The sequence below is a fragment of the Heloderma suspectum genome, chromosome 1 (assembly GCF_057233095.1).
Source record: "Heloderma suspectum isolate Gila_16-S chromosome 1, 16-S_ref, whole genome shotgun sequence".
Classification (NCBI taxonomy): Eukaryota; Metazoa; Chordata; class Lepidosauria; order Squamata; family Helodermatidae; genus Heloderma; species Heloderma suspectum.
Window position 1 is genome coordinate 132,560,896 of NC_139458.1, and position 16,499 is coordinate 132,577,394.

General features: G+C 48.4%; 1 protein-coding gene across 10 annotated transcripts in view; it reads left to right on the top strand.

The window, feature by feature from the left end:
• Positions 1 to 16,499, top strand: part of LOC146357895 (NACHT, LRR and PYD domains-containing protein 12-like) — an 81,904-nt gene that overhangs the window by 19,473 nt on the left and 45,932 nt on the right. For 6 of the 10 annotated variants that reach the window (XM_084824354.1, XM_084815832.1, XM_084807659.1 and 3 more), the window contains 2 exons: positions 10,408 to 10,440; positions 12,260 to 13,943. In XM_084824354.1, coding sequence (XP_084680480.1) covers positions 10,408 to 10,440; positions 12,260 to 13,943 — 1,717 coding nt within the window. Of the gene's footprint in view, positions 1 to 8,393; positions 8,721 to 10,407; positions 10,441 to 12,259; positions 13,944 to 16,499 lie in introns of those variants that run through there. The other 4 variants (XM_084830138.1, XM_084828790.1, XM_084829622.1 and 1 more) reach the window with 4 other exon arrangements.

Below are 16,499 nucleotides of genomic sequence, written 5' to 3' on the forward strand. Positions count from 1 at the left end.
AGCTTGAAGTATAAGGTTGGGTTTGCATGACATGGCAACCCATTGTGAGTGACTAACACAACCCACAGTGAGTGGTTAGTGTGCACACCAGATGATCGGACACACAACCCACAGTGTGTGGGATGTTTCCCCCTCTGCTTGTCCTTGGTCCTCTGCAGCTCCACGTGGTATCCCAGGGGACTTGGAGGCAGAACCTGTCTTCTTTGCCACCAAGTCCCCCATCCCTCTGCATTCGTGATGCCAGCTGTAGTCCCCTTGCCAGTGACAGCCCCTCCATCTGTGCCAAAACAGCACTTTCTAGGGGCTGCCACTGGCCACCCCTCAGCCCTTCCGATCCCCCCTTTGCAGCTCCAGTTGCAGCCCTTTCCTTCCTTCCTTCCTTCCTTCCTTCCTTCCTTCCTTCCTTCCTTCCTTCCTTCTAGATTAGCTGCTAAAGCACCAGGAAATTCTATGAAGAACCGTTGCTGCCAAGTCAGGCAGGAATGGACTAGGACGATGGCACCCCCAAAGGTTGGGGCAACACTTCTAATCCAGGTGATCCCCTGGGCAAGTCAATGATCTTGGGCCGTTTTCCCTGCCTGGCTGGACTCAAACACTCAAAATGGGGTGCTGGGATTTAAATTACCAAAACCTTGGGCTGATGACTTGAAACCTGGCATGCACACCCTCCTTGGAAAGGAAAGGAAAGGAAAGGAAAGGAAAGGAAAGGAAAGGAAAGGAAAGGAAAGGAAAGGAAAGGAAAGGAAAGGAAAGGCAGGGCTGCAACTGGAGCCATGGAGGGAGGATCGAAGGGGGGATCCAGGAGGGTGGCGAAGGGGGATCGGAAGGGCTGAAGGGCGGCCAGTGATGGCCCCTCCAAAGTGCTGTTTTGGCACAGTTGGAGGGGCTGCCCCTGGCAAGGGGAAAGGGGCAGTGGAAGCAGCTTGGCTGCTAACATGGAGAGCCATCGTGGCTGCACTCAGCAGGAGTGGCAGAGGGTTCTGCTGCGCTTGTTGACTGGCTTGCTGCCCGATGCCCTCTGCTCGTGATGGATTGGGTGTCCAGGGTTTGGACGACACGCCAACCCATCGTGGGCAGCACAACCCCTACTGCAGACCGTTGGTTGTTATCATGGGTTGTTTGCAAAAATTAACCTACCCCACGGAAAGCTGTCTGGGTTTCCATGATATGCTAACCCACCGGGGGTTGTTTCACACAACAACCCACCATGGGTTGCTGAGTTGCGCAAACCCAGTCTAAGTCTTTTTGCCATTGTAAGAGTTCTCAGTATCCACATCATAGGAATGTGATTTAAAAGTGCACGTACATCTGCTGTTATCACAGATTTTTCCAGAACAGAATTTATACATGCAATGACTTTCAGCCAAAAGGAAGCCACCAAACAGGACTCAATGAGGGATTATCCTCCGCATGTCACCAGCATCCAGCAGAGCTAGCCAGCTTCTCCTTAAGAAGCCTCTGTGGTGTTCGATATATGTGGAACATCATTTTTTGGTGAATGAGCCTCAATTTTAAATCTACAGAGATCGTACCCATGGAGGCTAGGGCAACTTTCCATTGATTAGACAGTACACAGCATCCCAACTCCCTCTTCCATTCCTCTCTGATATTTGGAACATCTGCTTTACTACATTCCAAAACACTTTTATAAGCCCCCCCCCAATACAAATGGTTGGGAGTAGAGGCAAGTCTTAGCCTGGTGATGAAAAGATGACAATGTTGGCACCAGATGGACCTCAGTCCTCAGTAGGGAGAGCATACCACAATAAAGGGGCCACCACCAAGAAGGCCCTCTTCTAGTTACCATCCTCTGAACCTCCCTCAGAGGAAGATCTTGGAGGAGGGCCTCAGATGTTGATTGTAGTGTACAGGTAGGTTCATATTGGGAGAGGCACTTTGTCAGGTAATGTGGTCCCAAGCCATGTAAGGCTGTATAGGTTAAAGCTAGCATTTGAAACTGGCAGCCAGTGTAAGTGAGCCAGAATTACTGTTCTATTTTGGGACCCTCTGGTCCCTGTTATCAATCTGGCCATCGCATTTTGCACAAGCTGCAGCTTTGGAACCATCTTTAAAGGCAGCCCAATGTAAAGCACATTGCAGTAATTGAATTGGGAGGATCCCGGAGCATCGATTTCTGAAGCCAGGTCAACGCTGTTCAGATGAGGCACAGCTGGGCCACCAACCAAAGCTGGTAGAAAGCACTCTGTGCCACTGAGGCCACCTGAGCCTCTAGAGACTCCCTTCCTGGGAGCAGCACAGAGGAAGCACTGGCAGAGAGAGGCTGACAGGGCCACAAGAAACACCAAGCCCTCTGCCTCATCTGCTGTTTCCTACTAGCAAGAGTGCCTCCTTGCCTGCCTTTTTTGCTGGCTCTGCTAGACTGTTTTACTCTGCAGCTTGGTAAAAAGGGTTTGCAGCTGGGAACTGTGTGGTGGCTGGAGTGGGCCAGAGCCTCACCTGTGAGTGGAGCAGCTCTGGGAAGAGGCTCATGAAGAACTAGCCCTGCTGAGGCACAAGGGGTGACACCAAAGGGGGTTGCCATGTGGGCAGAAGTGTCCCCCTGTTGGTCTGGGAGTAGGAAGGTTGCCAGGCTCCTGTGTGAGAGATGGGCTTGTGACCCTCACCTGGGCCACTGCCCGGCAGATGTACTCTGGGCACTCTCTTTTATCATCGGACAAGTTGGCAGGGGAGGGGCGAGGGCAGGAACCAAGTGACTACAATTTTTGGCATGGCTCCCCAGATCAGCCCAAAACTGTGGCGCCCTAGTTACCTGGATGTAAGAGCTGCCTTCCTAGATCATACCAAAGCCAGAATTCCAAGGGACTGCGCACAGGAAAATTGTTGGTGGGTTGAATGGGGTTGTGGTTGTGGTTTTAGAGGTGGTAGCGAGGGAGGCATGTGTCCATGTGTCTAGCGGGGGCAGTGGGGGGGTGTTCTGGGGGCCAGAACATGCTGAGGCTGGGCTGCAGATGCTGGTAGAGCGCTAGGGGCAGGCCATCACAGGTAAAGGGAGCAGGCGAAAGATGCGTAATAGCTGTCCCCTGCTCCGGCCTGTCCAGAGCCAAAGGATGGCTGCGGGATGCGTGACTCCAACCTCTGGCTTTTGTCTGCTGCTGTGTAATGCCAGGTCCATTGCCCATAAAACATCTCTCATCCAAGACCTGATCCTGGATGAGGGTGCAGACCTGGCATGTATCACGGAGACCTGGTGTCAGGGTGGAAACTGAGCTGATAGAACCCCAGAGCAGTTTTGTTTCTGAGGAGGATCAGCAATCTGTGGGAGAGGAGCCAGCTCATCCTTCACAGGCACAGCAGCTGGCAGAGATTCCTCCTGCCGGCATTCCTGAGATAGATAGTGATCCTAGCAGTGAGAAAGTGCGGGAGGGGGGCTTGCTAGACGCTCGATGCAGATGCAGGGAGCGACGAGAGATGGAGGGCGCGGAAAGGAGGCGTAGCGCCCATTTGGTGTGCAAGCAACAGCCGCCTCCCTTGGACCCAAGGGAAAGAGGGAGGATCTCTCCCTAGCCCATAAGTTCAGGGTCTTCAAGTGATTCTCCTTCAAATGGGGATCAACTGCCTATTCGGAGCATAGGCTACTCTGCTGTTCCTTGCTTAGTCGCTGTTGATTAGCATCTGAAAGAGTCATTAAGTTGTAAAAGGATTAAAGCCTTGAAAAGAATCCTTTCATCTGTGTCTTGAGTTGGCTATTAGAGTGTACTGAAAGAGGCCGCTAGGGCGCTCCTGACACTTGGCTGGACAAGGCCACTGCTCCTACTCTTGCGGCCATTTGCCCGGCTGGATTTTTGTATGCGCAGCAGCTGAGGGCTGGGGTCGGGGAGGGGAGTGGCTGTTATCTACTGGGAGTCCTTGGTCCTCGCCAGACTCCCTCTCTAGGAGACCAGGGTTACAGATTGCATGTACTGGAGGTTGGGCCCGAAGGGCAGTCTGGGGATTCTGCTTGTGTACTGTCCACCCCGCTGCATGACAGATTCCCTGGCCGAGGTGGTCTTTGATGTGCGGGTGCAGTCCCCTAACTTGTTGGTGTTAGGGGATTTCAATGTACTTTCGGAAGCCATCCTCATGGGGGTACCTTGGGACGTCATGGAGACCATGGCTTCCTGGGAGCTGCACCCTATTCCAACTGAGCCTACCCATGTAGCCAGTCATGCATTAGACCTTGTGTTTGTTTCCAGAGAGGCGGGGAGTGATCTGGAAATTGGGGGTATATCCCCCCTCCCCGTCATGGTCAGATCGCTACTTGGTGGGGTTGGACTTGTTGGTTCTACAACCCCTCCTCGGGGGTGGAGGACCCATTAAGATGTTTCGCCCCAGGCATCTTATGGATCCAAATGGATTCCTGACTGCACTTGGGGATTCTTTGGAGCATGCAAATGGCTGCTTGGTCAGGATCCTGGTTGATGGCTGGAATGCTGGAATCACTGGGACATTAGACTGTGTGGCTCCAAAATGCCCTTTCCCCCTGAACAGAGCTCAGACTGCACCATGGTTCACCCTATGTTTGCGAGCTCTGAAGCAGGAGGCGAGATGGCTGGAGTGCTGGTGGCGGAAATCTCGCTCCGAAGACGATCGGATATGGGTTAGAGCTGTAGCTTCATCCCACCACATGGCAATAAGAGCAGCAAAAAAGGATTTTTATTCTGCCTCTATCGCATCTGCAGAGTGCCGTCCCAGGAGTCTGTTCCAAGTGATCCAGAACCTGGTTGGTCCAGCTGTTCAGGAGCCAATGGAGCATTCTAAGGCCTCCTGTGTTCAGTTTGCAAAGCACTTTGCAGATAAAATCGACCAGATCAGGAGTGCTATCCCATGCACTGTGGATACTGTTGGTGAGTGAGGCAGACCAGTTGTGTGGGAAGCCGTTCCAGCTTCTTCCTTCTGATGAAGTAGACAAGGTGCTTTCATCTTTAAGGCCGACCACCTGCTTACTCATCTTGGCTCATTATGAGCTGCAGGGAGAGACTGAGGGAGGGGATCAAGGTGGCGGCCAGGAGGGAGTGATAAGACTGTTAAAGAAGCCCTCCTTGGATCCCCAAAACTTGAACAACTTTTGCCCGGTCTTGAATCAGCCATTTTGGGGGAAGGTGATTGAGCAGGTGATGGTCTTGCAGTTGCAGGCATACTTGGAAGAAGGTGATTATCTGGATCCATTTCAATCAGGCTTCAGGCCTGGGCATGGGACAGAAACAGCCCTGGTCACCTTGGTGGATGATATGAGGAGGGCTTTGGATAGGGGCAAATGCTCCTTCCTTGTTCTCCTTGATCTCTCAGCAGCTTTTGATACTGTTGACCATAGTATCCTCCTGGACCACCTGGAGGGGTTGGGCATAGGGGGCACCATATTATGGTGTTCCTTCCTCTCTGGCAGGTACCAGAGGGTAGCTCTGGGGGTGAAGACTTCAGATCCTTGGCTGCTCACTTGCGGGGTGCCACAGGGTTCTGTTCTGTCCCCGATGTTATTTAACATCTATATGAAGCTGCTGGGGGCTATCATCAGGAGGTTTGCAGTGCAATGTCACCAATATGCAGATAACATGCAACTCTACCTTTCATTTAAATCCTCACCAAGGCTGGCTGTAGAAACCCTGTCCAAGTGTCTGGAGTCAGTGAGTGGCTGGATGGGAAGGAATAAGCTGAAACTGAACCCTGACAAAACCAAAGTACTTTTGGTGGGAGACAAGGGGAGGTTGGGGGATGCTGACCTGATGTTGAATGGGGTGCAGCTGCCCCTGAAGGACCAGGTCCACAGCCTGGGGGTCATTTTAGAGTCCCAGCTGTCCATGGAGGCTCAGGTGTTGGCCGTGAGGTGGGTGGCACTGTATCAACTCCATCTGATACGGCGGCAGAACCCCCACCTCCCTAACCATCTGCTCCCATTAGTAGTTCATGCCCTGGTCTCCTCTCACCTAGACTACTGTAATGCGCTCTGTGTGGGGTTACGCTTGAAGATAGTATAGAAGTTGCAGCTGGTGCAGAATGAGGCAGCCCACCCGATTAAAGGCAGCCGTTGGAGAGATCACATCACTCCAGTGCTGAAGGAGTTGCACTGCTTACCAGTTATTTTCTGGGCCCAATTCAAATTGTTGGTATTGACGTTTAAAACCCTATATGGTTCTGGCCCAATCTATCTTAAGGAGCTTCTCCAGCAACACCAGAGATACCGCTTTCTTGCCAAAGGCCAGGGTTCTTGTTGGATTCAGAAGCAATGAGCACGCCAGTGAGTTGAAGTCAAAGGATTTTATTTAAAGCAGGCAAAAGGATATTAGGAATATACAGTACCAAGCAAGCTTTCCTCAGTCAGTTGTCGGGAGACCCACTGGACGACAACAAGGAGACCCCAGTCTGCGGCAGGCATGCAGCACCTTCCTGGTCAGGTCTGCATTGAAGCTCCTCTTGGGCAGAACTGCGAGCCTTTTTTATACCTTAATCTCTTGAGTACTGCGTGCTGCTTAGGACAGCACCTCAGTTAACCACACCTGTTGTGTTTAAGTCTCATGATGATGTGTTCATGGCTGTACCACCTAAAAGATAAGCCGAAGTGAGTGGGCAGTAGCCAGATGGTATCCTCCCACATTCCAACACTGTACCATCCCCACCTGCAACTGACCTTGGAAAATAAATTTCAAGCCAAGGGTCTTAAGGAGGCCTAAGTTTTAAGGTCTTCCAGGAGACATGGGAATAGAAGGAACAACTGTGGCACACCATCCCTATCTCCTAGATATACAGTAGTCTTCCGGTGGTTTTCCTCTACAACCGCTCAACAAGACTGGCCTTGGAAGGCCTTCTGTCTGTCCCATCAGCCAGGACAGCTGGGCTGGTGAGGACTAGGGAGAGGGCCTTTTCTATGGTGGCCCCTACTTTGTGGAATTCCCTCCCTAGTGACCTCCGCCATGCCCCCTCTTTGATGAATGTCCGCCGGGCTTTGAAAACCTAGATGTTCAGGTGGGCATTTGGGGTGGGTTAGGGTTGTTTTTTTTTTTTTTTAAGAACACTGTTGTTCTATTTAGTTGATTATGTTGTATTTTGAGTTATTTGTATTGTATGCTGCCTAGAGTGGCCGGGTAGCCGGCCAGATGGGTGGCTAATAAGTCTAATAAATAAATGAATAAATAAATAAATAGAGACAAAGATGACTCCAGGAGAACCCTATGAACCTGCTCCTTCAGGGGAAGTACAACCACACCGAGAGCATGATGAACCCCCTCCATCCGATCAGAAGAACCACCCACTAACTCCATCTCAGTCTTGTCTGGACTGAGCTTCAGTTTATTAGCCATCATCATCAGCCAGGCACTCATCTAACACATCCAAAGCCTCACCTGATGAAGATGAAAAGGAGAAGTAGAAGTAGCATACCGAAGTAACATGCTGATGGTGACCCACTCCAGAACTCTTGATGACCCCACTCAACAGCTTCATGTAGATGTTGAATAGTATGGGGGACAAATCTGAACCCCTCCTCCCTGTACCACCATCTCATCCATGCATTGAGACTCCTCAGCTCCGCCTGTCTAGCTAGCGCTGTGTGTGAAACATTTCAGAGAAAGCCACCTTGGTGGTCCTGGATTTCAACCTCCTATCTAGCAACGTAAATTTGGATTCCAGGACCTCACAACTACATTTTCCCACATCATTGGTATCAACGTGGACCACAGCCACTGACTCCACCCCAGCACTATCTACTATGCTATCTAGATGGCGCGTGATATCCACAACCTTCGCACCAGTCAGGCCATTCACCATGCAGTCTACACGCCCATCACAAACCCAGCTGTCTATGTGACTAATGACTGAATCTCCCATTACCACAAGTCCCTCCCCCTGGAGACACAACCTCGGTGCGAGAGGATATTTGTTAGTTTTCTGAGGAATGGATCCCCTTCTAAGGGATCATCAGCAGAGGAGCTGTCACCCTGGGAGTGGGACACAGTTAATAGGTCCTTGAAGTCTCACCCACCAACCTCTCTGCCTTCTAGGCTTCTGCAGGTCAGCAACCTTGGCCTCAAGGGAACAAACTTGTTCCCGGAGAGCCAGGACCTCATTACACTGAGCACACCCCCACAACTTCTGCCTAGGAGGCAGATAGTCATACATGTGACACTCAGTGCAATATATTGGATAGCCCCCGCCCCCCTGCTGGCTTTCTACATTACTGGTTTTTTATTTGGGTGTGTATTCCCTGGAAAATTTAGTTGTTTACTACAAGAAGATGGGAAAATTATTTATAGTTATTTATTTACAGCTACTTACTGTGTGTATGGAATAGGGAGGAAAGAGTTGACTGCCCTGGCTTCCTCACCCTGTGGCTAACCTTGCACAGTTGCTTAACTCGCTTATTTGCTGGTGCTTTGTCCCTGGGGCTGAGATGCTTCCTCCCTGGGGCTCCTTGCGCCCAGAGAGCTGGCTCCTTCACAAGCACGCCTCCCTATATAGACAGGCCCAGCTGCTGCTGTAGTGAATCTGATTGGAGGGCCTCGTTTGAAAAGCAAGGTAGGCTGTATGTGAACTCCTGATTAGCACTGGTTTTCAGTGGCTGGGAATGCAGGTTAGTTGGCTCCCCAGGGAAAGGTGATTCCTATTTAGAAAGGAGGACTATAAACAATAGTGAATGGGAGACCTATTGAGCAGAGATTCTCTATTCAATTGGTCTTTGGAGGGGACAGCAGACAAAGGATAGGTGATTTGGGAAGGCTGTGGCTTGCAAGGTCTGAATCCTTTTTCTGTGTGTGTTTTTAAAAATTAAATGATACACTGACCTCTTAAACTTGCTCTGTTTAATGAAGTGCTCTTCGGGCCTAAACTAAGCCCAAACTGAAGTTAGCCTGTGCTATTTCCTGCTTTAAGCAGACTCTTCCACTGCCAACTTTCTAAAAACTTAATTGATATGCTGAACTCTTACACCTGCTTTTTTTTAGTGAACTGCTCTTTAAGGCCTAAAGCCTGAGCCTTATCTGAAGCTAGCCTGCACTTTTTCCTGCTTTAAGCAGACTCTTGTTCTCTCTTTCAAAGCTTGGGGTTAATTTGAAGTATGCAGCTGAGGTTCTTTTCAACCACTCAGGGGTCTTTGTTAATTCCAGGCTTGTAAATTCTCCCTGGATTCCCCCTTTGATATTTAGCTCTCTCTTGTAAGTTGGTAAGGGGTTATCCCTCTGGTATTTAGCTGTGCCCTTGTTTTGGCTTCAGCTGCTATGTATCAATTTTTAAATGATTACTTGAGGTACTTTAATAGATAAGTAAGTTCAGTTACCTTTCCCTCAGACAGTTACTTAACTTGCTTGTTTGCTGACCCTTTGTCCCTGGGGTGCCTGTTTTGGCCTACAATTCCCATCAGCCCTAGCCAGAACAGCGAATGGTGAGAGATTGTGAGAGTTTTGTAGCCCAAAACGTGTTGTTTTGGCCTTCAAAATGGAGGGGCCACAACTTGCCCACCCCTGCTCTAAAGCGTTTCTACTTGCCCATTTTCATTAATTTTGGGTAGAATCATTGATGCCAGCCAGCCCCAGCTGAATAGAGCTCGGTCCACCCAGCAGTAGCCTGAGGAATTCTCCCCCACCCGGGCATTCCCCTTCCAGAAGGGCTGACACCCCCTCCCCAACACGGAACAGTAAGTGTCAGATGTGTGTAGAGACACGTGACCTGAGCGGTCCTGAGTAAGCATGACCAGAGGTGCTGCTAGGGGCAGACTGCGGGGTCTACTCCAGGGCCCTGCAGTCCGGGTGGGACCCACACTGCTCCCTGACAAGTGGCTGTGGACAGGGCAGTGGGTGGGGGCAGTGCTGTGGGGGGCAGTGGCTCCTCCTCCTCCTCTCCCTACTCCTGCTGTGCTGCTAAAGAAAGTGGCAGGACAGCAGCCAGTCGTGGCTGCAGTCCTGCAGGGCACCGTTTTAAATTGCAGTATTTCTTTCCTTGACTAACTTTGATAAGCAGCACTGCCGCCCTTCTTACCATGTCAATTCCCTCATAGGCTACGCAGCCACAAAGGAAGCACCTGATTGGTTGAGCACGCTGCTTATCACATGTAGGCAAGGGAAAACGTACTGTAATTTGAAGTGATGTGGCGTAGGGCTGCAGCCTTAAGCTGCTGCTGCCTCAGAGAAGGACGAGACACCCCTGCCACTCCCCAGGTAAAAGCATCAGGGCAGGGGGGTCTGTCAGGACAGCAAGGAGAGCCCCCCCCCAATATCTTGCCCAGAGCCCCCTCAAACCTGGTGGTGCCTCTGAGTGTGGTAACACTTTTTTCCCTGCATTTTCCCTCTTCCCAAATCTGCCTCCTGATGACCCTTTTGTGAAGACTGTGAAAGCCAAGATGCCAGGTCAAGCCCACGTTGCTCATTTCCTGTACTTCACAGCCTGATGATGTGTTTCACTCATGAAGCCCCCTTTCCCTTTCAGATGCGGGTCCCCACCAAGTGCTGGAAATATCAGGTAGGAATCCTACCACTGATCACGGTCAGGAATCCTGCAGGGCTGCAGGGTTCAGACCAAATCCAGGAAGTGCTCTGCTCGATTTGACTAGATGCAATGAGGAAAGACCCACTTCAGTCAATCCCACCTATGTAGGGCTGGTGCTGGGGATAGTCCTGGAGATGCCGTCTCTTCACATCAAGTGCTCTTGGCCCAGACAGTATATTTGCAAGTGAAATCAATCAACTGATGATTGTGACAGGAGTGTCAAACACTGAGCCAAAAATTCCCACCTGGGAAATTTCACCCCAACATTAGGAGTTTGCAAACTTCAGGTTCCCCAAAATGGGGGGGGGGGTAATTTGAGAGAAGTGTTGGCCACCAGTGCAGGCTGCCCCTCCAACAGAATACCCAGGAGTTATGCTACATCCAGGGCATTCAGGGGAACGATACCTAGGGATGGAGTGACGCCCCCTGTCCTGGTCCTCTGGGCATCTGCCAAGCCCCTGCCCCCACTCACACACCGCTGCCCCCAACAATGCCTGTAATATTGCATAGATGGGGCCTTTACAGCTGCTATGTGTACAATATAAAATTTATGGAAGTTCCCGAGTTGCCTTTTTTTGGTGGAAAAATGGTGACTGTGGGAACGACCTGCACTCACAGACAGATCAGTGTAGGTGGGGGCAGCACAGCAAGTGTGGGGGGGTGGCAAGTGGGGGAAGAAGCTCAGTGAGGGTGGCCAGAGGTGCAAGCCAGTGGGAATCCGTTGGACTGAGTCAGGGTCCCGCACCATCCCTATTGATTGCTGCCAAATGGCTGACACCAAGAGAACCTCTGCCACCTCCTGTGGAGGACCAGGTGGAGCTGAAAAGAAAGGGGTTTTTGTTTGTTTTATAAAGGAAGCAAAAATTACTCCCACTGCCCTATTGCTGCTCCTTCCGCAAAATTTGCAGTCTGTAAACAGAGCAGCAAATTAGAAATGGACATTTTCATTCAGCCCTAGATCATATGCTCCAGGAGTGTCCAACCATTTTGGGCTCATGGGCACTTTTGCCATTTTGGAAGAGTGATGCAGTTGCCATTAAAAATTGAGTCCATAGGGGTTGTGTCCATTCACAAAACGGCTTGTGTGCTGGGCATGGCCAGTCACAACTGGTGAGGCTGAGAGATGTGTAAGTTGCCCAAAAAACCAAGTACAAAGCAGATATGAGGTCTGAAACCCCAAACATAACCGTGCATTGAAACCATAATTTTCTGCTGCAACAGAAACCCATTTCAGGTAAGGCATGGGGGAAAGCAACAGACACACATGCAGAGTGGGAGAGAGAAAAAAAATCCTCTGCTATTTCCCTCCCCTGCCTACTCCCTGGGTCAGTACATTCTCCCAACCCCCAGAAGTTTACCGCATCCTTGTCTTCTTTCCTGTCTTTTCAAAGACTTGTATAGGGCATTTCCCCTCCTTCCCTCCCAGTCACTCTACTTTCTGCTTCTGCAGTGTTCTCTGCCTGATAAACTACATAGAGTGGAGAGACAGAAAGACCTATGCACTTTTCACCTCCATGCACTTTCCAGGTTGAGATTCCCACTTCTGAAGGTATATGTGTGTGGGGAGGGGAAGGAATGGAGAGGCTCTGGGGATGCTGGGGGGGCCTGCATGTGCCACATTGGGAATAGCAGTTACGTTAAGTGCTACACGTATATGTCCTGAATATGTCAGTCTGAAAAAGCAACGGGCACAGTATTACAACTGGTTAATTAAAATAGTTTCGAGATAAATAAGGTTTTATGATCCAGAATGGCTTTGTAATATTTCTAATGCTCTATGTCCTTCCCTCAGATTACAGAAAATACATTAAAAAAAAATTTCAAACAATGCAAGACCCTAATTCATGCCTTGGTGAATATGTGCACCTAAAAGAGAGATACTCAAAGCTAATCATCATAGATAATCACCGTACTGAAAAGGAGAGAGAACATGAAATCATGAGCTCAGGCTGGGTACATGCTGAAATCATGAACCAGAGAGCCAGTTCTTCTACTACCATTGAAGAGTTATTTAAGCCTGATAAATATGGACTGATTCCACGAGTTGTCGTTCTACAAGGAGCTGCAGGAATTGGAAAAACAACAGCAGCCAGAAAAATCATGTTTGACTGGGCCTCTGAACAGCTTTATCAGGACATGTTTGATTATGCTTTCTATATTAATTGTAGAGAGATGAACCTCTATACAGAGGAGAGGAGTATTGTAGAAATAATGTTGAAACAATGGCCCAATGAACATGCAGTTAAAAATGCCGCTAAAGACTTAAGTAAAGAGATATTAAGGAAACCAGAGAAACTCCTGTTCATAATTGATGGGTTTGATGAATTAAGATTTTCCACTGATCAGTTGGAAGATTGCCTCTGCACTGATCCCTGGAAGAAGGAGCCAGTGGGAGTCCTTCTGAGCAGTTTATTTTGGAGAAAAGTTCTTCCCCAATCCTATCTGATCATTACAACAAGACCAACAGCCCTGGAGAAAATCCATCAGTGCTTGCAGTGCTCACATTATGCTGAGATCCTGGGATTTTCCCAAGTGGACAGGGAGGAATATTTCTACAAATTCTTTCAGAATAAAGACCGAGCAACACAAGCTTTGAGACATGTAAAACAAAATGAGACACTCTTCACAATGTGCTTAATTCCCCTTGTGTGCTGGATCATCTGCACGGTGATGATACAACAGATGGAAAGAGGTGAGGATCTTAGGCAGAGATCAAATACTCTCAGTGCTGTCTATATGCTGTACCTGTCCAGTTTGTTCAAGTTCCACCACAGCCGATCAAAGCAACATATCCAAAGAAACTTGAAGGGTTTGTGTTCTTTGGCTGCTGATGGAATCTGGAAACAGGAAATACTATTTGGGGAAGAAGAAATCAAGAAGCACGGCTTGGATTGGGAAGACTCCCTCCCCCTCTTCCTGAATGAGACCATTTTCAAAAGGGACATAGAATGTGTTTGCACCTACAGCTTCATTCACTTAAGCTTCCAAGAGTTTTTTGCTGCTTTACATTATGTTCTAGAAGAAGGAGAAGTGCAGAGATCAGAAAAACCTAATGAAGATGTGAAGACACTGTTAGAAACCTACCAGACTTCAAGATGTGGTTTAAAAGTAACAGTGCTCTTCCTCTTTGGCCTTTTAAATGAAGACAAAAGGATGAAAGTCTTGAAAGAAATGTTTGGGTGGAAAATTTCACCGAAGATTAAAGAAGTCTTACTAGAATGGGTGAAAAACACCACCAAAAAAGGATACATTAGAGTCCCTTGTGAAGAAGCAACTATTTTCCAGTGTTTGTATGAGATCCAAGATGAAAGTTTTGTAAAAGAGGCGTTGGATAATATAACTACATTACACATCTCTTTTTCATCGCAGATAGAAGTAATGGCTATAGTGTACTGTCTAGAGTACTGTCGTAGCTTAGAGGTCCTTCACTTAGCAAGTAATAATCTTCTAGAAGAATTCCTACTGTTATTATATAAGTATGCATCTTTTAAATTCTAAATTGTTGCCATTAGCCCCTGCACCTTTCTTCCTGAAATGTTGCAAGTTTTTGCCTGGGTCACCTCTCTGATATATACCATTTTCATATGAAGAATCTCTCCTGACTGGGAGAATGAGCATAAAAATGGTAAATGCAGTTCAACATAAGCAAGTGTAAAGTGATGCATGATGGGCCAAAAATCCCACCTATAAGTTTAAGCTGATGGGATCTGAGCTGGTGGTAAATGACCAAGAAAGAGATTTGGGGTTGTGGTGGACAGCTCAATGACAATGTTGACCCAGTGTGCAGCTACTGTGGAAAAGGCAAATTCCATGTTAGGTATAATTAGGAAAGGAACTGAAAATGAAACTGCTAATATCATGCTGCCTTTATACTGCCCTTATGGTGCAACCACATTTGGGATACTGTGTGTAGCTCTGGTCACCACACCTCAAAAACAATAGTGTAGAGTTGAAAAAAGTTCAGGAAAGGGCAACTGAAGTGAACCAGGGGCTGGAGGAACTCCCCTATGAGGGAAGCTTACATCTGGGATTGTTTGGCTTAGAGAAAAGGTGAGTGAGGGGAGACATGACAGAGGTGCACAAAATTATGCATGATGTGGAGAAAGTGGATAGGGAGACATTTTTCTTCCTCTCTCATGATACTAGAAGCCAGGGTCATCCCATGAAGCTGACTACTGGGAGAGGACTGATAAAAGGAATTTTCACAGAACATTCAGTTTCAGTTAGCTTCAGAGGACCAGAGACATCTGAATCTGTCCAAATCAGCCCGATCCAGTTTGAGATTTAGCTAAATCCAAAGCACATACCTAGTAAAAGCACCAATAAAGCCAACCCTTACTTGTATATTGTTGTGATCAGCTTAAGCCATAATCGATCCCTACTTAGTAAATCAAAAGCTTAAGTACAATCTTTGAAGCCTAGAAATTTGGAAGTTTACCAAGGCCCTTTTAAATTTAGGGACCAGTCCTATGGCCCCTAGACAGCATCTGGGGGGGCCGTAGGATTTTTCAGATTTCCGCCTCCAAGGTTGGAAACAGCGCTCCAACCTTGGAGGTGGGATCCTGTGCTCCCCACCCCCTCCCCTTTGCAGCTGGTGGGGAGAGAACCATGCCGGCTGTGTCTCCAAAGTTGTAAAAGTGACCTCGGTGAGGAGGTAAAGGGGGCATTCTGGGGGCTGGGGAGGGGACTGTAGGGGCTTCGTGTGTCCCCAACGGACCAAAGCCAAATCTATGAAAATCCAGACAATTCTACAATGGGCTTCACATTCCATTGTCATGAAGACTTCCCCCCACCCCTGCTCCCTGTGATGAAAACTGCTAGAACTGGTTTGTCGATGTGGATCAACGCCACTGCCTGAATCTTTGGACTCTCCTTGGGACGTGGCTATCGGGACTGTCATGGTCAGCTGCACTTCAACATTTTCCACTACACACCACTGCTTGGGCCCTGGCTACAAATCTATTTCCCAGGGCCAGGATACATTCCCCCAAGTCCGAGCTTCCACTGGCATCTGTGGAGGAAGGCTTTTCCTTAGCTCAGTTGCCATGCAGGGCGTGGCTTTCAAGGCGAATTGCAGCTGGGGAGGGAAGTTCAACTTCCCTCATGCCGCAACACCCCCCCCATCCTCGCTTGCACTGCAATTAAGCTTGGAAGACATCTTTCCATTGGTATCAGTGGAAGTTCCCCCCCCTGAATTTAATTGCCATGTAGTGGTGTATTTCCAGAGGGATTGCAGTAGGGGAAGGAAGAGTTAAACCCTCCCTGCATGCTGTGCCCCTCCCAATCCTCTCTCCACAAGGCAATGAAGCTGAGGAAAAAACACAGTTGATGCCAAAGGAATCTTTTATTCCTAAGCTAATTTAGGTGAGTGGGGCAATTTTTCTCCAGGAAAAAGAGAGAGAAGTGTGTGTGTATGTGAGGGGGGAGTATGGGGAAAGGGAGAGATAGGGAAGAAAGACAGGAGAAAAGTGGCTTTGCCCTCCTAAAAGATTAACCCATCTGGGGAGGAAGTTCTTCTCCAGTTACCCCAAGTGTGTGTTTAGATCCTGGTAGCATGTGTGTGTATGAGAGAGAGAGAAAACACTCATAAAAAAAACCCCTACCAGCCACTGCCTTGTTTAAACCTTTTCCATATTATTACAAATTATAACTGAAGAGGAACTACTGATTTGGATGATGATGGGCTGTGTGCAAAGTAATGGAAGAATGTATTTTATTTGAAGGGATTTGTATGAGAAATTAATTGGCTGACTTTGCCTTCTGTGAAAATTAAATACATCGGAGTAGTTCTAAATGTGCATATATAGGTGTAAATCAGCACATACAAGTTTTATGCAGATTTGCATCCTGTGGGCCTGCCCCACAGGTCTTTTAGGTAGTTGGTAATACCACTGGCTAAAACCATTTCACATGTTCTGACTGTAAATTATACTCTGCAATATAGTTAGCAGCTGGGCCATTCAGTGGTCTCTATATATTCTGGTAAAAGGTATATTCTGGAGAGATGTTTAAAAACAGAATAGTGGATGCCA